Source organism: Hippopotamus amphibius, chromosome 12 (assembly GCF_030028045.1).
Source record: "Hippopotamus amphibius kiboko isolate mHipAmp2 chromosome 12, mHipAmp2.hap2, whole genome shotgun sequence".
Taxonomy (NCBI): Eukaryota; Metazoa; Chordata; class Mammalia; order Artiodactyla; family Hippopotamidae; genus Hippopotamus; species Hippopotamus amphibius.
The window spans coordinates 86,547,871-86,564,351 of record NC_080197.1 but is presented as its reverse complement, the minus strand read 5'-3'; the positions used below and the strand labels follow the sequence as shown (position 1 = coordinate 86,564,351).

The 16,481-nt window shown below is 41.7% G+C and overlaps 1 protein-coding gene across 4 annotated transcripts in view; it reads left to right on the top strand.

Moving 5' to 3' along the window:
- The window catches only part of DIP2B (disco interacting protein 2 homolog B), a 215,580-nt gene that overhangs the window by 94,816 nt on the left and 104,283 nt on the right, over nucleotides 1-16,481 (top strand). For all 4 annotated transcript variants that reach the window (XM_057703044.1, XM_057703042.1, XM_057703040.1 and 1 more), the window contains one exon: nucleotides 9,149-9,220. In XM_057703044.1, the coding sequence (XP_057559027.1) occupies nucleotides 9,149-9,220 (72 nt within the window). The remainder of the gene's footprint in view (nucleotides 1-9,148; nucleotides 9,221-16,481) is intronic.

Below are 16,481 nucleotides of genomic sequence, written 5' to 3'. Positions count from 1 at the left end.
TCTCATTTCTTTCCCTCCTAATTACTCCTTAGCAAAACAGAGAGGCCACATTCTCCCTTAGCTGAGTACTTAGGTTTTTAGTAATGATGTGTAATCACTTCTTGCTGACGGTTTTTTTCCCCCCCTGCACTTGGACATTTTCTACAGTTGGCTGTCTCATTTAAAAAACAGCTAAAAGAGACAATTCACCCAGAGCCCTGTTGCAGGCGGGGTGGTGGTGGTGTTTAATGCCTTCTTGAAAGTCATCTGTATTTTAGAGTGAGTCATAAAAATTGTTTATCGCATGCTGTTCATTTTATGAACAATAGATTAGTTTTATACTTTATTGCATCTGATTTGGGGGCCACCTACAAATGAATAATGCACAAAGAACAATAAGAAAAGACCTCAGACCCAGATTCTAGTCTAGCCGTGTATCCTTAAACAAGACATTTCTCTTTTCATGTCTCACTTTCTTGTTCTGTTGTAAAGGTAACGCCTTTTCCGTTTATTGAAGAGATTTTTTGGCAGATTAAATGAATTTTTGTCAGAATATTTTGAAAATTTAGAATGGTGGCTGCATTATATAGAGGTATTTAATGAAGAGGGAAGTGAATTGATGACCCACAAGATAAATATAAGCCCTAGACTTCAAGCGTCGGAGGATCTTGTGTTGATCCTCTCATTTGGCTGGACCTGTAGGAGCAGCAGTAGGGCCAGTGTCCTGCCCTGTTCATGGGAGATTGAATTTACAGCTATCATGTCCTCCTGTTGCTCCAAGTGAGCCACTCTCGTTCACACCTGAGGGTTTGAGAATTTCTCTTCATCCTTAGTGTCTTTCTCTCCTGACAGTCAACTTTCAAGACCCAACCTAAGAGCAGCTTCTGTGAAGTCTTCCCAATCCTTTTGAAGCTAAATTTGGAGCTTCTCTCTGAAAACGAATGTCGTGTAGTGTTAAGAGGAGGGGCCCTGGCACCCAGCCCGCCTCGGCTCAGTTCCTGCTCATAGCACTTACCGCCTGTGACTGTGGGCAAGTTGCTTAAACTGCCTGTGCCTCAGTATCCTCATCTGCAACATGGGGATAATAGTAATATCACCTGGTGAGACTGTGAGGCTTTTCTAACAGAGACTGGTACATAGTAAGCCTTGATGAGTGTTGTTGTTATTTACTTATTTATTCTTATTGAATATTATAATTATCTTTTATTACCATTATTTCCTTCGTACTTACGTAGGACTTTGTACATAATCTCTAGCGTAGCACTTTTCACTTTTATTATAATTATTTGTTTAGATCTGAAACTTCTTGAAGACACGGGTACTGTTTTATTCATCTTTGCTTAACACTCTGTGTGTTATCCATTCAGTGCTTAAAGATGTTTTTTTGTGGCATCTTCCAAATCCCCCCAACCATTGCCCTCTCTGACTGAATAGGTGTGACTCTGAGGCAGGACTGCAGTGGCACATACCTTTTTATTTCCTTTGGAGCAGAAAGAGTTTATGGCTGGAGCTGTAATCCTTGCCCTCAACAAGCTAATCCTTGTCCAGAAACACCATACATACATCTGACTTGGTGACCCTCCAGAATTTCCCAGACCCTGTGTTTATTTAGCACCTAATCACTCAGGGTGCTGTACAAGGTCATCTGTGAGAATTACTTAGCATTGCCCTCCTTCTCTCGGCGAGATGAGAATCATAAAGGAACTACCAGACATGGCCGTACCCATGCAGCAGAGGAAAACTAGTAAACCACTAAGTGACTGCATCATTAGGAATTCATTTCATAGCTCTGATATTAGAGAGAAAGGCCAGACCGAAACCAAATGTCAGCACTCTGTGCAGCTTTCCTTTCCCTACCCAAGCAGAGAGCATGACACTTCCTCCTGGGCCCCACACTACGCTTAGTGTGCGTGTCTTCATGGCGCCTTATTGTGGAGTATTAGTGATGCTTGTTTGCTTTGTTTCCTCTCCTAGAATATAGTTGCCTGCCCTTGCCCCCACCCAGCCAGTAGGGTAGGACTTTAGTAAATATTTATGGCTGTTGGAACTTTGATAGCCCACTAAGTACTTTAAATCACAAATAAAAACTTTGCAAGGTAGGTATTATTTTTCCCATTTTGCAGACATGGAAAGCGAGACTTATCAAGAGGTTAAATGAAACTTGTCTAGAGTCAAATAGCCAGGAAGTGGTAAGGCTGGTGCTCCAGGTGCGGCTGTGTCTAGCTGTTAGGTTCTGAACCGCAGCATGGTGCCGCCCCACCAGTGTAAACATATGCTCCCTGAACTGCTAACCAACTTGTGGGACTATTCCTCCTATCACCACTGACCTTTAAGAGGCTGGGTTGGCTGGCAGGCTCACACCCACCTCCTCCCAGGCCCTCTGTCAGTCTGCTGGGAGATGATTTGTGGGCTGCCTGTGCCAGGCCACTGTCATTGATCCCAGGTGGCGAGAAGTTAGGAACATACTTCCTTTCTGTTCCGCCGCACACACCCATCTTTCCATAGGTCTGCTGTGGCTATTCAAGATTGTGGTGGTACTGAAGCATCTAGACAGTTTTGGGTCACGTGGGTCTCCAGCTGCTGAGCACTGGTCTCTTGGGTCACTATCTCATCAGGCCAGGAGCCATCACACCTGCCGGGTGCTGCAGACCCCTGGAAGTGGCTCTTCTTCTAAGTGTTCACATTGGTGGAGAAGCACGTTACCTTAGTGGGAAGGGAAGGCTAATCCTCTCTGTATTTGTTTAGTGCTCAGAAAACTTGAACAACAGGTTTAACTTAGCTCTGTGCCATTTTAATGCAAATTTTATACAGGTACAGTTACGGCACTCCTTTTTGTTTTATATGCCAGATGGCAAAAAATCTGTTGAGGGTAAGAATGCCTTAGTGTCTGTGAGCTCCCGAGGCTCCCTGCTCTCCCTGGAGGTTGTCGCCGAGACAACCTACTCCTCATGCACCCTCCTCGCATTGTCAGCAGAACCACTCAGCACACTCCAGACAGGATTCATTAGTGAAGCGATTTCCAAACTTCCTGATTTTTAAGACTCATTGGAAGGCACTTGTTAGAAATGCAGGTATTTGGATCTTAATCCAGACTTAGTGAATCAGAATCTTCATGGGAGGGGCCTGGGAATTTGTATTTTTACAAGTTCCTTGTGTGATTCTTAAAAATTGGACAAGTTTAGAAAGCATTGCTTTAGTGCAGCAAAAAGTGCTTCACTACAGGCGGTGAGAGTGATAAGGGCACAGACTGTAGGAGGCAGTGACAGAAGTGTGGATAACAAATTCAGTTACGTGGGATAACTGAATTCCTTCCGTCTTGCTCTCTGGCTAAGGGATACATCGCTATCTGGTGGAGTTCCTTCCGCTTTTAGTGCCCAGTGCTCTCTTACTTTTCTGGCCATCTTTGAGGCTTAGCTGTCGAATTTCAGTAAACTTTTGGTTCACTAAATTTCTCTCCCTGGGCGTTTCAACTCCTGTTAACGTAAAGACTGCCTTTTCTCTCATTTCAAGTTTTCCACCTGAGCACACGTCTCTTTGATTATTGTTCTTTCACTGCCTTCATTTTACCAATTCATTCAGTCACTCATTCAGCAAGTGTCTTTTGTGCCAGGCTGTAGGCAGGCTACAGAGATGAACAAGACACAATCCCTGCCCTCAGGTGCACAGTCTAGTAGGGACAAAGATGTGTAGACAAATAATTATTTTTATTTTTATTTTTAACAGACAATAAACAGCATATATTTAGAGTGTACAATTTGGTGTCCCAATCTCCCAATTCATTCCCCCCCAACCCTCCCCGCTTTCCCCACTTGGTGTTCATGTGTTTGTTCTCTACACCTGTGTCTCTGTTTCTGCCTTGCATTTCCTCTTTTATAGTTGTTAGCATTTGCCTTATGTATTGAGGTGCTCCTATATTGGGTGCATATATATTTATAATTGTTATCTCCTCTTCTTGGATGGATCCCTTGATCTTTATGTAATGTCCTTTCTTGTCTCTTGTAACATTTTTTATTTTAAAGTCTATTTTATCTGAGTATTGCTACTCCAGCTTTCTTTTGATTTTCATTTGCATGGAATATCTTTTTCCATCCTCTCACTTTCAGTCTGTATGTGTCCCCAGGTCTGAAGTGGGTGTCTTGGAGACAGCATATATATGGGTCTTGTTTTTGTATCCATTCAGCCAGTCTGTGTCTTCTGGTTGGTGCATTTAGTCCATTTACATTCAAGGTAATTATCGATATGTATGTTCCTAGTACCATTTTCTTAATTGTTTTGTTGTTGTTGTTGTAGGTCCTTTTCTTCTCTTCTGTTTCCCGCTTAGAGAAGTTCCTTTAGCATTTGTTGTAGGGCTGATTTGGTGGTGCTGAATTCTCTTAGCTGTTGCTTGTCTGTAAAGCTTTTGATTTCTCCATCGAATCTGAATGAGATCCTTGCTGGGTAGAGTATTCTTGGTTGTAGGTTCTTCCCTTTCATCACTTGAAATATATCATGCCACTCCCTTCTGGCTTGCAGAGTTTCTGCTGAGAAATCAGCTGTTACCCTTATGGGAGTTCCCTTGTATGTTATTTGTTGTTTTTCCCTTGTTGCTTCTAATAACATTTCTCTGTCTTTAATTTTTGTCAACTTGACTAATATATGTCTTGGCGTGTTTCTCCTCGGGTTTCTCCTGCCTGGGACTCTCTGCGCTTCCTGCACTTGGGTAGCTATTTCTTTTCCCATGTTGGGGAAGTTTTCAACTATAATCTCTTCCAATATTTTCTGTCTCTCATCTCCTTCTGGGACCCCTATAATGCGAATGTTGGTGTGTTTAACATTGTCCCAGAGGTCTCTTAGGCTGTCTTCAGTTCTTTTCATTCTTTTTTCTTTATTCTTTTCTGCATGAGTGATGATCACCATTCTGTCTTCCAGGTCACTTATTCGCCCTTCTGCCTCCGTTAATCTGCTGTTGGTTCCTTCTAGTGTATTCTTCATTTCTGTTATTGTGTTGCATATCTCTGTTTGTTTGCTCTTTAATTCTTCTAGGTCTTTGGTAAACTTTTCGATCTTTGCATCCAGTCTTTTTTCAAAGTCCTGGATCATATTCACTATCATTATTCTGAATTCTTTTCCTGTAAGGGTGCCTATCTCCTCTTCATTTAGTTGTTTTTCTGGAGCTTTATCCTGTCCCTTCATGTGGTACAAAGTCCTCTGCTTTTTCATTTTCTCTATCTTTCTATGGCTGTGGTTTTCAGTTCCACAAGATGAAATACTGCTGATACTGCTTGATACTGCTGTCAGCCCTCTTGTTGACAAATAATTTAAATACCAGTGATGTGCTGAGTGCTATCATAGAAGTGTGTGCAGAGTTGTAGGGGCACCAGGGGGAAGTGACTAACAAGTTGTGGCAAGTGTCACAGAGGAGGTGACTTTTGAGCAGGGTCTTGTACTCAGAGAAAAGGTGGGGGTGGGGAGCGTTTGTAAGTTATATATATCCCCGTAGTCCTCACTTCTCTTTGCAGTGCATCCTCTCCTAGGGCTCTTCACTGTCTCTGCTTGTTTATGAAACAAGTGGAGCTAATTGGCATGGCTGAATTAGACTCTCTTGATTGACTTTTTTCAAAACCTGAGATGGTTGTTAGTTGATTAATGTCCAAGATACCAAGCCTAACAATTTGTCCCACGATCATTTACTGACAGTGAATGGTTGATACTCTAAGTGCTGAAGAAAGTTTTTAAAGGCCTTTCACTTTATCAGATGTGTTCTGAGCCAGCAGAAGTGGTCTTTGTGCCCTTCAGGGAGTGTCGTGTGCCCGTGCGTGTGCGTGTGTGTGTGTGTGTGGTGGAGGTAGGGGAGCTTGGGAGTGGGAATGGAGCAGGAGAATCCTTGTTTCTTTTGCAATGAAAGACATGATTTCCTGCTTCTCGGGAAGGTTTCCTTGGTAGGCTCCCACATCTCTGTTAGTTTTGTGTACTGTTAGAGATTACCTAAACTCTTCAGTTTGCTAATTTGACCAAAGTCTTGGTTTTTATTTACAAAAATGCACTGTGGGTTTCTCTTATTTCACTAGAAAAACAGAGATGAAGGGCCATTGTGATTAAATTTGTACAGTGTAGTAAGTAGTCATAATTGCATTTTTAAAATGTTTATTGTTTCTTAAAATAATGGGTGCTCATTGTAGAAAAATTATAAAATACAGGCAAGCAAATTTGAGATAAAGCTGAAACCAATCCATAATCTTGCAAGCCATAGCTAACCACTGTTAATATTTTGGTATATAAAAATTCAGATTTTTTTTTTCTGTGTATACATGTATGTATAAAAACATTGTTATTCCCCATATTGAATGTACTGTGTCAGCTGTTTTTTTTTTTTTAATAAATTTATTTATTTATTTTATTGGCTGTGTTGGGCCTTTGTTGCTGCATATGGGCTTTCTCTAGTTGTGGTGAGTGGGGTCTACTCTTCATTGTGGTGCGCGGGCTTCTCATTGTGGTGGCCTCTCTTATTGCAGGGCACGGGCTCAAGGCTTGTGGGCTTCAATAGTTGTGGCACATGGGCTCAGTAGTTGTGGCTCACAGGTTCTAGAGTGCAGGCTCAATAGTTGCGGCTCATGGGCTTAGTTGCTCCACGGCATGTGGTGTCTTCCTGGGGCAGGGATTGAACCCGTGTCGCCTGCATTGGCAGGAGGATTCTTAACCACTGCGCCACCTAGGAAGTCCCTGTGCTGTGTAAACTGTTCACTATCTTGCCTTTTTTCCTGTTATGTAATGTGACCAGCTTATCATGTTAACAAATATATATCTACAGAACCATTCATTCTTTTTTTTAAAAAATATTTATTTATTTTTATCATTTATTTGGCTGTACCAGGTCTTAGTTGCGGCACTTGGGATCTTCATGGCTGCGTTCAGGATCTTTAGTTGTGGCGTGCAAATTCTTAGTTGCGGTATGCGAGATCTATTTCCCTGACCAAGGATCAAACCTGGGCCCCCTGCATGGGGAGTGCAGAATCTTGGCCACTGGACCACCAGGGAAGTCCTGAGCCATTCACTGTTAATGAGAAAAAAAACTTTATTGTTGAGATTATACAAGTCATTCAGGCTTTTTTTCTTTTTAATCAAACTCAAAGTATATAAAGCAAATGAAAATCCCCCATAATCTCATTCCTCCAAGGATAAATATTTAATATGTGTATATAGCCTTCTAGACTATTTTCTTTATATATGCAAACATATCTATTACTTTTTTCCCCACAAAATTAGATCCTGTTATACCTAGTGCTCTGTAACTTGCCTTTTGCCCTTAATATATTTTAGACAGCTTCTTGTGCCAGTACATTTGGAATAACTGCATAATATTATACGGATCAAGGTTTCTGGACTGGCTAATTCTGTCTTGGGCCTGTCCTGTGCATTGCAGGCTCCTTAGCAACATCTTGGCCTCTATCTTTTAGATACCAGTAGCACCTGTTCCTCTAGTTGTGACAAAAATGTCTCCAGATGTTGTCAGTTGTCTGCTGGAGGGCGAAGTCATTCCTAGTTGAAAGCCACTGATACAAATGGTCTATAATGTAAGCATCTAGAGTCCTTCCAGTTTTTCCATTACAAAGAATGAATCGGGGAATATTTGTATATTGATTTTTGTGCACCTCTGTGAATTTTATCAATGAATAAATTCCTAGAAGTGCAGTGGGTGAATCAAAATTTTGATAGAAATTGCCAGATTACTCCAGAGATTGTATCAATTTATTTTTCAACTATATCTTGATAGTTCCAAATCTGTATCTCTTTCTGAAGTTCTAAATTCATATAGCCAACTGTTGATTGGACATCTTCTCTTGTGTGTCTCACAGGCCTTTCCTAAGCTCAGCTCTCATCTTCTTCAACCCACCAAACATGCACTTCTTGCTGTATTTCCCTGTCAGAGAATATCATGACCATCTGCCTGGTTGCTGAAGCCAGAAACCTTTTCCATCCTACGCCGAACCAGTCATCAAATCCTATCCAGTCTCCCTCCCTAATGTCTCTCTTAATCCTATTCACTTCTTTTCATCCCTTCTACCTCTATCTTTAAGCCACTGGGAACCTGCCCAGGTCACTGTAGTAGCACTGGGGCAAGAACTTATCCCTCTGGCTTCTACCCTTGATTCCACACCCCTCAGGAAGAGTGAACTTGCTGCGCTCTGTGACATGCGAGTGTTACTCCCCTGCTTAAGCCCTTCAGTGAGCCCTACTGCCTCTCCCCCATCAGTCAGATGCTGAGGCCAACTCATCTGACATTCATCACCCATGATCTCAAATTTCAAAATGCCATCAGAATAAGCGTTTCCCCCTCACCACATATATTTATTCACCAGATATATTAACTCCCCCCAGCTTTGAATTACTTCCTACCCCTTGAATGTCCCTTTGTTCTCCTGCTGCATTTCCTGGTCCTTTAAACCCTGCTCTCTGCCCATCCATTTTCTACCCTTTCTTTAGGACCAGGCATATTTCTTGAACTCTTCAGCTACATAGTTTCTCCTCTATTCATCAGTTTTATCCTTATTGCATTTATTGTGTATGTACTTACGTGCTTCATGTATACTTTTTCATTTAACCTTGTGGAATAGACATACATGTATATAAATAATACAAACCAGTGAACCAGGTAGAGAGGATGTGGCAATTCCAGCTCCAGATTCCAGCACAGGTCCTAGGGTGCAGAAGGGCCTTTCAAAAATCACATCCCAGTGCCTGAACCTTTACTTCTCCCCTTAACTAGACTTTTGATTTTATGTGGTTCTGTATAGCAATGTAATTGAATACCTCCCAAGTCAATTGCATTCATCTGGTCAAACTGAAACCGTGGAGAGAAGGTCATTTGTCTGCCAGCCTTGCCGCATTCCGTTTTGGTATATCTTAAATACCACGGAAACAAAGTGTGCCTAGGAACTCGGGAATCTCTGACATGGAATGCAGCATATTGCTCTGCTAGACTGGTGTAAGGACAAGCCCTGCAGTTTTCCACAAGCAGTCAGCTCCAAGCCTGTGGGAAATCACACATAGCAAAATCCTTGGCAAAGAGCTATACATTTTTTTCCTACTCTCTATGTGGTAATTCTGTAACTGTGTAATTAATTTTATTTTTACAGTGAACAACCACAGAGTAAGAATAATGAATAACCTATTTCTGTTCTTGCTATTTTAGGGGACATCACGCAGAAGGGATATGAAAAGAAAAGGTCAAAACTCCTGTCTCCTTACATCCCACAGGCACAAGGTAGGCAATGAGAAGTGGTTTAAACCTTTTCAGTATTTTTACACCAAAGAATGCTGTCTTACAGGAGATCTGTCTTTTTTGTTGGTTCCTGTTTTTTCCCTCCCTTCCTCACCAGGGAAGAGAAAAAACAGAAGGAAAGAAAGGAGGGAATGAATCTTAATTGAGCATCTGCTCTGTGGCAGGCACTTTTAAAATATCCGAAGTCATCAAATCATTTATACAGAACTTGGGTGGTAGTGTGTCTGTGCGTAGCTGACATGATTCAAAGGGAGAAAATTCCAGGTCATGGAAAAACTGTGTCTTATTTATGCCTGAGCATGAACTGGGATGGAGAGGAGGAAGCGGGGCAAAGATGAGGAGGGACGGATTCAGTATTGCAAGGCGACCCAAGGATCGCAGGGCCTGAGGATTTGGGGGGTGAGAACCCCAAATAAACTTTTAAACTATTTCACACCTTGACTTATTCCTTTGGCAAAGAGACTGGTGTGTTCTTTATATATCAGAAAGTCCTGAGTCACTTGTGTGCTTAATTCCAGTCGACTTGCTGGAACCTTTGCCTCTAGGCAAGGCTGTCTGTTTCTAAGTCATCATATTTTTAAAGTTACTCAGCATCCAGGATTTCCTTTGTTAGCCTATTTCTACTTTAATCACTTTTACTATAAGGAATTTTTTCTTTATTTCTAATTTCCCCCTGCAGTCAGAGTCTGTTTCCACAAGACTGTTTTTTTGTGGAACTAATAATTGCTTTTATTTCTGGATTATATTCCCTTGAGAACTTTGGATCCCCCATGGTTCTAATATCAAGCGTTGTGCAGGGTGTATAGTCTGTAAATATTTGTTGAGTTGAGTGGATAATGGAATAAATAAATGAACAGTGGTGGTATACCAATAGATTTCACTGAAGTCCCTGTTTTATTTCCTGCATTATTCTTGGAAATTCCTCCCTGCAAAAACTAAGGTCAGTGCAGTGATAGCCGATTTAAAGTATCTTAATGAACAGATGGATGTAGAAATGAATTAATAGAGAAGAGGTGGAAATCAGGCCAGTGACAGCTAATGAAAAGCCAGCTTTTGCTGAGCAAGGCATGACAGAAAAGGGGAGTCCTCTGATTGGATGCTTAATTATGGGTCTGGCCCCTGCTTCTGTAGGCCCAGAGATTTACTGTAGTCACTTTGTGCAAAAGCAATCAGATCCCGATAAAATAACTCAGTACGGATTGTAACTGTAAAGAGGACCGTGATCTGTCTGTTACCTGTAGTCAAGCGACATAGAAACCAGATCATGTTCAGAAACCAGTTTATCAGTTTGCTGTGAGAAACCGCTGAGATCCACAGTGGTCTGTGTGGTCAGCACATTCTTGCCCCTTGGGCAGGCCTACGTGGGGAGCTTGATCACACATAGAAGGTTGCTTGGGGAGTATGGATTTGACGAATCTCACATTTAATTGCAACATGCCAAGAGAATGTGACATAGCATCTCACAGCAGGGATGGTCTTGCATGTGACCTCATGGGGGAAATAAAAGCCATTTGATGGCAAATCCTGCAGCTTCCTGCTGTCAGACTTCCAGCTCGTACATCAGTGCCCGTCATGTTTATGACCTTCCTTCTGGTTGAAAAGGTGATCTGGCCCTCCTAGCCTAGGGCAGTCCTTCCACCTGTGCTCTGAATCCCATACCCTCCTCCCTTTTCAGAAACCTTACACTATCACCCAGTGACACCAGGGACAGGGCAGTGGGAGCAGGCCACCCCTGTGTAGACAGTGAGGGGTGCGGTATCTGTAGAAATTTAAAAGGCAGTGATAAACCAAAGTTGGTCTGCTTTTTCTTATCACCATGGAGAGCAGTTCTAAATGCTGTAAGTAGTAAAAATCTCCTCCCACTGAGGTGGACAGCTGCATTGCCTCCTTGGTATGCCGCTGCTGTCAGCTCCCCGTCTCTCTGGTATGGTCACTCTCTCCCTCTCAACCAGATTCTCCCCCCAGCAGTTCATCCTGCTCATTACTATTCTATTAAAAAAATCCTTCCTTGTCAGCCACTTCCATCTCTACCTTGTCTGTCTCCCCTTTATGATTAGACTGCTCAGAACTATCTGTACTTACTCTCCCTGTTTTCTCAGCCCATTCCAGTCCTTTCTGAAGCTACTGTAAGTGACATCTCAGCAGTATTTGCCACTCTGTCTCTTGATACACTTCTTTTGAAACACTCTCCTCATTCTCTTACTCCCCGCTTCATGTTGCTCCTAGTCATCTTTGCAGGCTCCTCCTCCTCTGTTAAATGGTGGGATTCTCAAGGCAAGGCGGCAAGCCCTCTTGACGTCCCACTCTATATCAGTGGTTCTCAGATATTAGCCTACATCAGAATCATTGGAGGACATGTTAAAATACAGATTGCAGGACCCCATTCTCAGGGTTTCTGATTCAGCAGGTCCAGGTTGGGGTGCAAGAATTTGCATTTCTGTCAAGCTCCCAGGTGATGGTTGTTGGTATGGAGAACCAATGCTCTGTGTCCCTAGGGCTTTTCAACCATCCCTGTGGCTTTAATTATCATTTTAATACAGGTAACTTGCAAATATGTGGCTTCAACTCAGATCTCTCCTGAGTTGAAGTAGATCCGACTGCATACTTAACATCTCCATTTATATATCTTTTTTTTTTTTTTTATAAATTTATTTATTTATTTATTGGCTCGTTGGGTCTTCATTGCTGCACACAGGCTTTCTCTAGCTGTGGCAAGTGGGGGCTACTCTTCACTGTGGCGTGCGGGCCCCTCACTGCAGTGGCTTCTCCTGTTGCTGTGCACAGGCTCTAGGTGCGGGGGCTTCAGTACTTGTGGCACATGGGCTCAATTGTTGTGGCTCGCAGGCTCTAGAGCACAGGCTCAGTAGTTGCGGCACATGGGCTTAGTGGCTCCACGGCATGTGGGACCTTCCTGGACCATGGATCGAACCCATGTCTCCTGCATTTGCAGGCAGACTCTTAACCACTGCGCCACCAGGGAAGCCCCTCCATTTATATATCTTAAAGGAACCTTTGTTTCAATCTATTTAAACATATCCATTAAATTTATGACTTCTACACACCACCCCTACCACCAGCACCAACCCCTCCCTACATGTGTACATTCACATGAAACTATGACATCCAGCATGCTCCCAGGCTTCTCTTCTAGTTTTCCTCTTCTGAATGAATAGAACACACATCCATAAGCTCAACAACTAGGACTTAAGAGTCATCTCAGCATCCCCTTCATTCCCCATCTCTTGTCTGTTCCCAAATTCTGTTTCCTGTTTCTTCATGAGCCAGTTTTGGTAAGTTTAATTCTTCTAGGAAATTGTCTGGTTTGTATAAGGTTTCAAATTTATTGTTAATGATATTCACAGTATTCTGTTTATTTTTAAAGCCTTTGCTTTGTTTATGTTTTACCCTTATCTCTTCTCTTTTTTCTCTTGATCAGTTTTCCCAGAAGAACAAGCTTTTGATTTTGCTGATCATCTTTTTAGTTTGTCTTTATCTTCTGGTTTATCATTTTTGGCTTCTCTATATTTTTCCTTCCTTGTGCTCTTTTTGTTTACCGTTTTATACTTTTTCTAAATTTCGTGAGTTGAATGTCTAGGTTTTCTGTCTTCTTTACTAAGGTGAGTGTTTCTCAGTTTGGCTGTGATCAGAGAAACATGCCTATTCAAAACCAAGTCACAATTAGAATCTTAATTCTCCTCCCAAACAACACGAGGACTTTAAGGACAAATGCATTTTTAGTACCACTTTGTCTACATACCCCCTCAATTATTAGTTATTATTGTTTTATGTAGTTAATAGTAGTTAATGTCTGTTTCTTTGTTCACTATTCCTTTGTGTATCTCACTCCTCCCTCTCAGTTCAGTTTCCTTCTTCCTAAAGTCCATCCTACAGTGGTTACATGTTTTAATGAGGGTTTCTTAGCGGGAAAAATTCTCTTAGTTTGTGTTTATCACTTTTTCCCCCACCTTTGTTCTTGAATCTATTCATATCTTTCCCAGAAATGGATTGTTTGTAGGGCTGGGTTATATTATATAGATTCTGTTGTAGAAGAAGAGATTACCCCTGGGCATTTTTACCCTCATATATCTTTGTAGATTTTGAAGAAGGCATTTAGTTTGATTTTTTTAATGGCATTGAATTTAATGAAGATTTTAAACTTACTGAATGGTATTAATGCTTGATATAGAATTAAATGAAATGGACATCATTTTAACACTTTTAGTAGGAGTTTCCTACTTCTTTATTCTAGAGGGATTCAACCTCTTTCAAACTCTTTCTGTTACCTGTTTAGATTTTATTCCCTCCAGTTGTGAGGTGCTTCATTGTGAGGGTGGCTCCTTGAGTGTAGTGTGTAAAAGTTACATTCTCCACTAATCTCTCTTGAAAGAAAAAATTAATACTGCCTGTAGCATTGTACTACTAAAACAATTACATGCACATGCTTATCTAAAAATTCAGTGAGTGATTTTCTGTACAGAATTGATTTGGAGTTATCTTGGGTTGCATATTTATGTATATTTTAGATTTCTTTTTCTCAGATGGTTACATAAATCTTTAAAATAGGACTCCAGAAAAAAATTAACAATGTAACAGGGAAAATGGGGAAACATGGAAGAAAACACAAGGTTGAAGAAAATACTTAGTGGAAATTGAGTAAGGACAGTTTTGGGTAACAATGAATGTAGCTTAATTCACTAATGTTGCAGGGGTTAGATTCTAAAGTTACTGGATGACAAAAGCCTGATGTGTCAAAATTACCCTTGAGAAGCACTTAAACTGGGACTTCTCTTGTGGTCCAGTGGCTAAGACTCTGCGTTCCCATTGCATGTGGCCTGGGGTTTGATCCCTGGTCAGGGAACTAGATGCCACATGCCACAACTAAGAGTTCGTGTGCTGCAACTAAGAGTTCACATGCTGCAACTAAAGATCCTGCATGCCACAACTGAAGATCCCTGTGCCACAACTAAGACCCGGCGTAGCCAAGTATTTTTTAAAATAATAATAATAATAAAAGAAAATCACTTAAACCTACCAACATTGGAACTGATTTTTATTTCTTTAGTTTAAAAAAACCCAAACTGTGTCTGGTATTTAAGAGCATGCTGTATGAAATTCATATCTTGATAAAGGTTAAAACCATATTCAGGGGACTTCCTAGGTGGCGCAGTGGTAAAGAACCCGCGTGCCAATGCAGGGGACACAGGTTCCAGCCCTGCCCTGGGAAGATTCCACATGCCACGGAGCAACTAAGCCCGTGTGCCACAACTATTGAGCCTGCGCTCTAGAACCCGTGAGCCACAACTACTGAGCCCATGTGCCACAACTGTTGAAGCTCACGTGCCTAGAGCCCATGCTCCACAACAAGAGAAGCCACTACAATGAGGTGCCTGTGCACCACAATGAAGAGGAGCCCCCGCTCGCAGCAACTAGAGAAAGCCCGTGTGCAGCAATGAAGACCCAGTGCAGCCAATAAATAAATAAATTAATTAAAAACAAAACAAAACAAAACAAACCAGACTTCCTAGGTGGCGCAGTAGTAAAGAATCCGCCTGCCAATGCAGGGGACACGGATTCGAGCCCTGCCCTGGGAAGATTCCACATGCCACGGAGCAACTAAGCCCGTGTGCCACAACTATTGAGCCTGTGCTCTAGAGCCCGTGAGCCACAACTACTGAGCCCATGTGCCACAACTATTGAAGCCCACGTGCCTAGGGCCTGTGCTCCACAACAAGAGAAGCCACTACAATGAGGAGCCTGCGCACCACAATGAAGAGTAGCCCCCGCTCGCAGCAACTAGAGAAAGCCCGTGTGCAGCAACAAAGACCCAATGCAGCCAATAAATAAATTAAGATAAAAAACAAAACCATATTCAGGGCCTCAAGATGCTCTCACTATGAGAGGCAAGGGAAAATGAGGATATGGCAGGCTCATATCTCCTTGTTCTGAGCCGTATGCTCTTCAAAAGGAATGACCCATAGAACATCTTCCAGTGTCTGGAAGCTATGAGAACCTGGATATAAAGCTTCCCGCATGCCTCAGTTAGCAGCTTTTCAGGGAGAAGAGGCTAGAAATTAATGCTTTTGGCATGGCCCAAAGAATTGAATTTTCAAACCACATACACTCTAACTCCTCCGTAAATTAGTCATTCTTGGCCACTCTTGGAGTTAGAGGAAAATGAAAGGTTTTGTGTAGGGAGGCAACTTCCTGGGCTGATCCCATAGTCTAATTCTTAAGATACTTTGGGTATAAGTAACTGGTTAACTCCAAATAGCTTTAATAGAAAAGTGTTTATTTTAATGATACAGGGGTTGCTGACAGAACCTCAGGTCAGCACGTGTTTACTAAGTACTTTCTGTGATCCAAGTACCGTCGAGATATCAGGAGGTAGCCAGCATTGGACAAGACTGCCTAGGACCCCCTGGCTTGATGCCTCAGCCTATTAGGGGTTTGCTCACCTAGGACTAACACTGAGAAGGCTTCCTTGACCGGCTTTATCACAAACAGTCCCCGCTCTGTGGTCTGAGTTGCATTTATAAAAAGCTGTCTCTGACTGCCCCATTGATTATGGTTTGTTCATGTGTCTTATTCCCTTACTGGACTCTTAACGTCTTTAAAATCAGGAACATTCTTTTTTATTATTCTTTTTAGTTCTTTATGTCGCCAGTTTCTAGCATTAGTACCTGGCACATAGTAGATTTCTATAAATGTCTGTGGAACTAAACAAAAGGAACATTTAGAATTTAGAAATATTTCCTTTCATAAACATCTGTGAAGATGAAAGTGTCAGGTAATGAAAGAAGCAGACTACTGTACAGATTGGAGAGTGATTGGTCCTGGCAGCTTGTCTCCACCTTTAATAGATCTTTTAATTAGGATCTACTAAATCCCAAGAGACTGTGCACAGCCTAGCGATTCTCATTGGAGAGTTAGCATTCCTCTTTACTTAATTTTTATTTTTAAATGAAATTAACGACTATTTTAAATAGTCAAATACTACTGCAAGGTTTGTAACAACAACAAAAATAACAGTGTCCTCTTCTTCCCCAGAGATTGCTTCTTTCAGCTGTTTTAACTGTTTCTTCTTTTACCTCTGTATTTCTGTGTGACATTTTACCACTATTTCTTGACTTTTTTCTTTTTTTTCAATTTGAGGCATTATTTATTCATTTCCTGCCATAAAAGATTAGAATTTTTCTCTTACACATTCCTCACCCAACCACCTGGACACCATACACCGCCTTTC